The 6,563-nt window shown below is 34.0% G+C and overlaps 1 protein-coding gene across 1 annotated transcript; it reads left to right on the forward strand.

Moving 5' to 3' along the window:
- Nucleotides 1–558: 558 nt before the first annotated feature.
- LOC131639911 (DEAD-box ATP-dependent RNA helicase 37-like) lies at nucleotides 559–6,237 on the forward strand. Its single transcript, XM_058910352.1, has 7 exons — nucleotides 559–711; nucleotides 978–1,843; nucleotides 1,941–2,024; nucleotides 3,270–3,512; nucleotides 4,293–4,460; nucleotides 4,645–4,758; nucleotides 5,495–6,237. The coding sequence occupies exons 2-7, from the start codon at nucleotides 1,121–1,123 to the stop codon at nucleotides 5,975–5,977; spliced, it is 1,815 nt and encodes a 604-aa protein (XP_058766335.1). The 5' UTR covers nucleotides 559–711; nucleotides 978–1,120; the 3' UTR covers nucleotides 5,978–6,237.
- Nucleotides 6,238–6,563: the final 326 nt, after the last annotated feature.

The following is a 6,563-nucleotide window of genomic DNA, read 5'->3' on the forward strand; positions in this document are numbered from 1 at the left end:
TTTCAAATTTATATATTTTTTAAAAGTTTGTTATAACCATACAAAACATATACTTGATGTTATAAATCATAAAAAAAACATGAAAAAAATGTAACTAAGTTTTGCCCAAAAGAAAAGCATGAGTGTTTTTTAACGGAAAGAAAATAATTACTCATTCCAAGGCAGTGTTTGATTTGATAGTGTACTTTTTGAATTTATAAACTCATGTGTTATAAATGAAGTTTATATATTTATATATTTTATAATTTTTATTTATGTTACTTTCATTAAATAATGTTAATTAAACAATTATTTTGTTTCATATTTGTAAATTAGTAAGATATATTTTAAATTAGTAATTGTCGTTAAATTTAATAGGAAAGACCATTGTTTGATCTCTGATTAAAGAGTGCTTCACAACAAGATAATAATATTTTTAAAATATAAATATTTTAAAATATAAAAAGATATTGTAAATGAAGATTTATAAGAGGGAGATAATTAACTAATTAATTAATTATTATTTAAAATTTAATTTAAAAAAAAATAGAAAATAGAATATTCACGCAAGCTCGTTTTTCGCCGATGAATGAAGATATTTATCTCAACTTCTGCGCAAAGCAAGGTGTATTTGGTAGCCGCGACGAAAACTCATTGAAAAAGAGAGAGAACAAATAACCAAATTCTTTTCAACTTTGAATCTACGTTGAAATTTCCGATTTCTTCGTTTAGGTATAAAATCAAATCTCTCCCTCAATCTTTGCCGATTCGCTTTCAATCTATCAAGAATTTTTGTTCAGTTTTTCAGATATTTATTTCAGTTTTATTTATTGTTCTAAGGATATTGAATTTCGTTTGAGCTTAGGTTTGTTCGATTCGGTTATGATCGTGTTCAGATCACGGATCACAATTATTCATAATTCATAATTCATAGTTAATTTCATTTTATGAATTTTATTTTATTGATCTGTTGTTGTTTTTTATTTTGTTTTGTTCAGGTGATTGTGAATTTGTGATTGTAAATTGTCCGATAATTGGATAAACCACGCGAATAAGAGAGGATTCAGGATTGAGAAGCGTAGTTTTGATTTTGATTTTGATTTTGATTTTGTTGAGTTGAGCATTGAGAACAAACTGAACAATGTCTGCAACTACGAGAACAACTTCATGGGCAGATTCTGCTGAAAATGCGGCCAATGGCTCGTCAGCGCGTCCTGTCAAGCCAGCGTATGTTCCTCCACATCTTCGTAACAGATCAATGGCTCCAGCTGAGCCTCCTTCTATGGGGGGTAATGTTAATGAGAGGGGTTTGGGTAATTGGGGTAGTTCGTCTAACTTCAATAAGCAGGATTTTAGGGCTGGTAGGCAAGGATATGGTTCTGGTGGTGGCGGTGGTGGTGGTGGGTTTAACAATAGAGGAGGGGGAGGGGTAGTGAGGGAGCATGGTGGGAGGCGTGAGGCAAATCCTTTTGAGAATGATATTAATGAGTCTTTTAGTGAGCAAGAGAACACGGGGATTAACTTTGATGCTTATGATGATATCCCTGTTGAGACTAGTGGGGAGAATGTTCCGCCTCCTGTGAATACGTTTGCGGAAATAGATTTAGGTGATGCGTTGAATCAGAACATACAGAGATGTAAGTATGTGAAACCAACGCCTGTTCAGAGGTATGCCATACCTATTTCTCTTGCTGGAAGAGATTTGATGGCTTGTGCTCAGACTGGGTCAGGAAAGACAGCTGCATTTTGCTTTCCTATTATAAGTGGAATCCTTAGGGAGCAGTATGCTCAAAGACCCCGTGTCGCTCGCACTGCTTATCCTCTCGCACTTATTCTGTCCCCTACCCGGGAGCTCTCTTGTCAGGTTAGAATGCACTTTAATGAATTTCTACTTTTAAATCTGTATTTGACTTGTCTATCTGTATCTCAAAAACTAATGGTTTGTTTTTCTCATCTCACAGATACATGACGAGGCCAAAAAGTTTTCTTATGAAACTGGTGTCAAGGTTGTAGTTGCTTATGGAGGAGCACCGATCACTCAACAGGTTATTTTCCAATGCATGTGATGTTTTTATGTGCACTTTTTTTTAACAGTGTTCAAGTGAACAGTATAAAAAGATCCTGAACCGAGAATCGGAAGGAGAATGGTAAAAAAGTCTATGCTTATTGTAATTTTATGCTTTGGTAAAAGATTTCAGTGATAAGCGATGGTTTCCAACTTTTCAAACATGACATTAGTTAACTGGCAAGCCAGTATAAGCAATTTCATTTGATTCCTTCCTAATAATAGTATTGCCTTGGTACTCTTGAGCATAACTATTGCTTTTTGGTTAGATTATATTCAATGAAGAAATAGTAATCGGTGGGTCAAGTTAAACTTGTATAGTATCTCATGCTTAATTCCCACCAATGAGTTGAAAGTATGCCCCCTCCCCTTCTATTTATTTTTACTTACATTTTCTTTAGCATGCTGTCTTCCCGGTGTATATTGTTAATAATATATGTGAATACATATTCTGCTCAAGGAATTAACTTAATTGTTAAATTTGCTTCTTTTTTTCATTGAAAAAACCAAGTCCCACATTGAAAAGAGATATGGCTTGTAAAGAGTTTAAAGAGTGGCAAACCGATTTAATGAGGATGAGTTAGAACCTATATAGAAAACCTAATAATAAGATACACAAGAACTAACCAAGTGAATAAGTAGTTACTTTTTCTTGTCATCATTTTTATAGCCAGGTTGACATCGTCATATTGGCATGTTCTCCCATTGTTAGTGTAGGCTCTCCCCTCATGTCAACTTGGTTGTTCTGAACAAATGCGATCTCTGCATCAAGTAGTCGATCATTTTAATTCCAAAATAGTCTGTTGCTTGTTCTTCTATTTGCAAGCTACCATTTTTAAAGAACTTCTTAATGAGTCAATTGGGACTATGATTTTTGTTTTATTGGCTTCTTAAGGCCTCGTTTACTTTCAAAAAATGGATATAATTGTTCATTTGAAGACTCTATTATCTCCTTATACCAAATAAAACTAACGCAAATTTTAGAAAATGAAAACAGAAGATGTTTTCACAAAGTAAACGGGGCATAATGTTCTTTATGTTTGGCATATGAGCAAGGTGTTTACCAGTAAGGATGTATTATTTACTTAGTGAGAGTACATCTGCTTTTGTTGGTTGGATGAAATTGTAATTATGCTTATATGTCTTTCTGGCTCTATGTATTATCAGTTGTCTTTTGGAGGCACGCTACTTTAATTAGACAATAATATTGTGTTGCATTGTTCAGTTGCGGGAGCTTGAGAGAGGAGTTGATATTCTGGTGGCAACTCCAGGACGACTAGTTGATTTGCTTGAGAGGGCTAGGGTGTCATTGCAGATGATAAGATATTTGGCTCTTGACGAGGCAGATCGGATGCTGGATATGGGTTTTGAGCCTCAAATAAGAAAGATAGTTGAACAAATGGACATGCCTCCTCCAGGCATGAGACAGACACTGCTGTTTAGTGCAACATTTCCCAAAGAGATCCAGGTATCTTGTGACGTGTACTCAGATTGTCAGCTTGATTATACTTTTCTGGCATTTCTATTTTTTACTACCAATTGGTTCTTCAATTTAAATTTTATATTTAGTGTTTTTAACTTCACTTTGCACTCATGAAAATTGAGATTGCCATGATTTAGGTGTGTGAACAACTTATCTTTTGCTAGCTTTTGAATATTTCATTTTTATGAGCTGCAATGAATTCTTACAGTTGAAAAATAGTACTTTTTTTTTGGAGAAAAGCCCATTTTCAAAATTCCTCTCATTATGGTGCTATGCCATATGCCAACAGTATCTGTTATGTAGACTAATATGTTTTTTCATCCCAGCTGTTTTAAAATTTCTACTATTGCGAGTGTCGCTTGATTTTGAAAACCACCATATTGATGCCTATAATCAAGCTGCATTCACTTGGCAGCGGCAGATGCAAACAATGGCACTGCTTAATTTGTTACTTGTCGACAGTTGACAGGAAATATTATATAGATTGTATGGTGGCGATTGTATGCGCAATAGTTATAGTCAGGATTAAATGACGGTGATGTAGTTTTGGGGATATGTTGAGTTTTGATGGCAATGGTTTCATATAGTCAGGATTAAACTGTTTGCTTAAGATTATGCTTTGTATGTGAGATAGAAATTCTAATTGATAGAGTGGGGGTTAATGATAAGTGGCAACCCTGTTGTAATCAGCTAGATCTAATTTGTCTTAGTGGCATGATTGATATAAAAATGTTTATGATGTCTCTTCATCTAAATGCACTGCAGAGACTTGCGTCAGATTTTCTTGCAAGTTACATATTTCTGGCTGTAGGAAGGGTCGGTTCAAGTACCGATCTAATTTCTCAACGAGTAGAATATGTGCTTGAGTCAGACAAAAGAAGCCACCTCATGGACCTTCTTCATGCTCAGAGAGAAAATGATGTGAATGGAAAGGTAATCTCTCATCACTACATTCTACTGCCATTTAGATTTGTACATTGGTTGCCATAGTTTTCATTTTGTTAGCAAAATTTCACTAGTTTTCAAAAACTATGCCGCACTGGACGAGCCTTTTGTTTAAGAGTTGGAAACTTTGATTTGTCACACAGTTTTAACGATATTTTGGTGGTTTTTGCAGCAAGGTCTGACTTTAGTTTTTGTGGAAACAAAGAAAGGAGCTGACGCATTGGAACACTGCTTGTGTGTTAATGGATTTCCTGCAACTTGCATTCATGGTGACAGAACACAGCAAGTAAGTCTTTTTAATTGTGGACTGTCAGCATTTATCATTACGTTAAAATATTTACATATTTTCTTGATTTGTTTTGTATTTCTTTATTGTTTCTTTTAACTAAAACAAAATTTTCCTTGTGTTTTGAAGTTCTACATTCTCAATGAGGTTATAAAATTTGAGCAGCTCCATTTTTATTTGAAAATGGTCTGAATGTTCAAATTTTAAAAACTCTCATTGTTGTTAGTCTCTTCTATCATAAAAATCTATTTTTTTCCCTATCAATAAAAAATCCTTTTGTTTTCACAATAATTGAAATGCCAGATTTCAAATTAACCATGAAACCCCATCTCTTTCACCATATTCCTTCTTTGGAAGTTTTTCTCTTCTTTTTTAAGATGTTAAAATTTCAAATTAATTTTTTTATATGGTTTTTAAATTTTTAAGGAAAATTTTTCTTGCCTTAATTTAATTAAATGCTATTGAATTTGTTTGGTGCATTTGCTTTGTAAATAAGTGATTTTTAGTATTGATAATATGCTCTTTCCATTATAGAACTATAGATCAGATGCTTTGATATTTCAATTTGCATTTTTTCTTTTTTGGGTACATGATGGTCTTTTATTTTTTTAGTTGTTGCAACCATGATATTGTGATGTATCATTTTTTTTTGTGCATTGAATTTGTATATGGATTCTTGCTGAAATTGTTACTTATTTTCCCCTCAAGTTGTACAATGCAATGTTTCTGTATGCAGGAAAGAGAACAAGCATTGAGATCGTTCAAGACTGGAAATACTCCAATTCTAGTGGCAACGGATGTTGCAGCACGTGGTCTTGATATTCCAAGGGTAGCACATGTGGTAAACTTTGATCTTCCTAATGACATTGATGATTATGTGCACCGGATAGGAAGAACAGGCCGAGCTGGTAAAATGGGATTAGCAACAGCTTTCTTCAATGACAGTAATTTGTCAATGGCTAAACCATTGGCTGATCTGATGCAAGAGGCAAATCAAGAAGTACCTGCTTGGCTCACCCGTTTTGCAGCAAAGACTCCTTATGGTGGCAGTAGAAATAAGCGAAGTGGTGGAGCCCGTTTTGGTGGTCGCGATGTTAGGAAGGAAACCTCATATAATAAAGGAACCGATTACTACGGCGGTGGAGCTGGTGCTGGTTACGGGGTTCCTGCGAGCTATGGTGGAGGGTATGGTCAAGGTGTAACAAGTGCTTGGGATTAGGTTAGTGTGACATTGTTGATTCATTTCTCATGTTGAGTGAGTGTATATAAATTTCAGACTTTGATTTTGTAAAGTTGTATCTTCTCAACCGTAGTTTGTCTAAATCTATGCATTTCGTACTAGAAGAAATATTTTGTCATCAGAAAGATCTATGATTGGCTTACTTTTGCTGCTTAGGCACATAGAGTCTGTTAGGAAATGTAAGTCAGGAGTTAACTCTAATTAGCATGCAGATATTATTGATTTGATTTTTCTGTTAACTGTTCACCTTTGCACTTAATAATTACCTAATATAGTAATGAAGCCGTGGAATTTTTTTAATTATAAAAATCACTTATGAATAGGATTAAATATAGGTGAACACGATGGGCTCTTGGAGTTATTTATTCATCACCCAACCATTTTATTTTATGTCATATATTTATATTAAAAATTTAAATAAATTACATTTTAAAATCAATTTAGGTTCAGGTACTCCTCAAAACTTAAGGGTATCTAAAAAATTATTATAAGTACATTAAGTTAGAAATACCTTCATTGGATAAGAATAAAGCTCTTCTTCCTTTCTTTTTGTTTTCTGTCCTAG

Source organism: Vicia villosa, unplaced genomic scaffold (assembly GCF_029867415.1).
Source record: "Vicia villosa cultivar HV-30 ecotype Madison, WI unplaced genomic scaffold, Vvil1.0 ctg.002857F_1_1, whole genome shotgun sequence".
In the NCBI taxonomy this organism is placed as follows: domain Eukaryota; kingdom Viridiplantae; phylum Streptophyta; class Magnoliopsida; order Fabales; family Fabaceae; genus Vicia; species Vicia villosa.

What these genes read in the sequence shown, in the direction of transcription:
- LOC131639911 (XM_058910352.1), top strand. Translation starts at nt 1,121, where the DNA reads ATGTCTGCAACTACGAGAACAACTTCATGGGCAGATTCTGCTGAAAAT. An exon ending in GAGCACCGATCACTCAACAG is followed by an intron (nt 2,025 to 3,269) that starts GTTATTTTCCAA and finishes TGCATTGTTCAG; the next exon opens with TTGCGGGAGCTTGAGAGAGG. An exon ending in ATGGTGACAGAACACAGCAA is followed by an intron (nt 4,759 to 5,494) that starts GTAAGTCTTTTT and finishes TTCTGTATGCAG; the next exon opens with GAAAGAGAACAAGCATTGAG.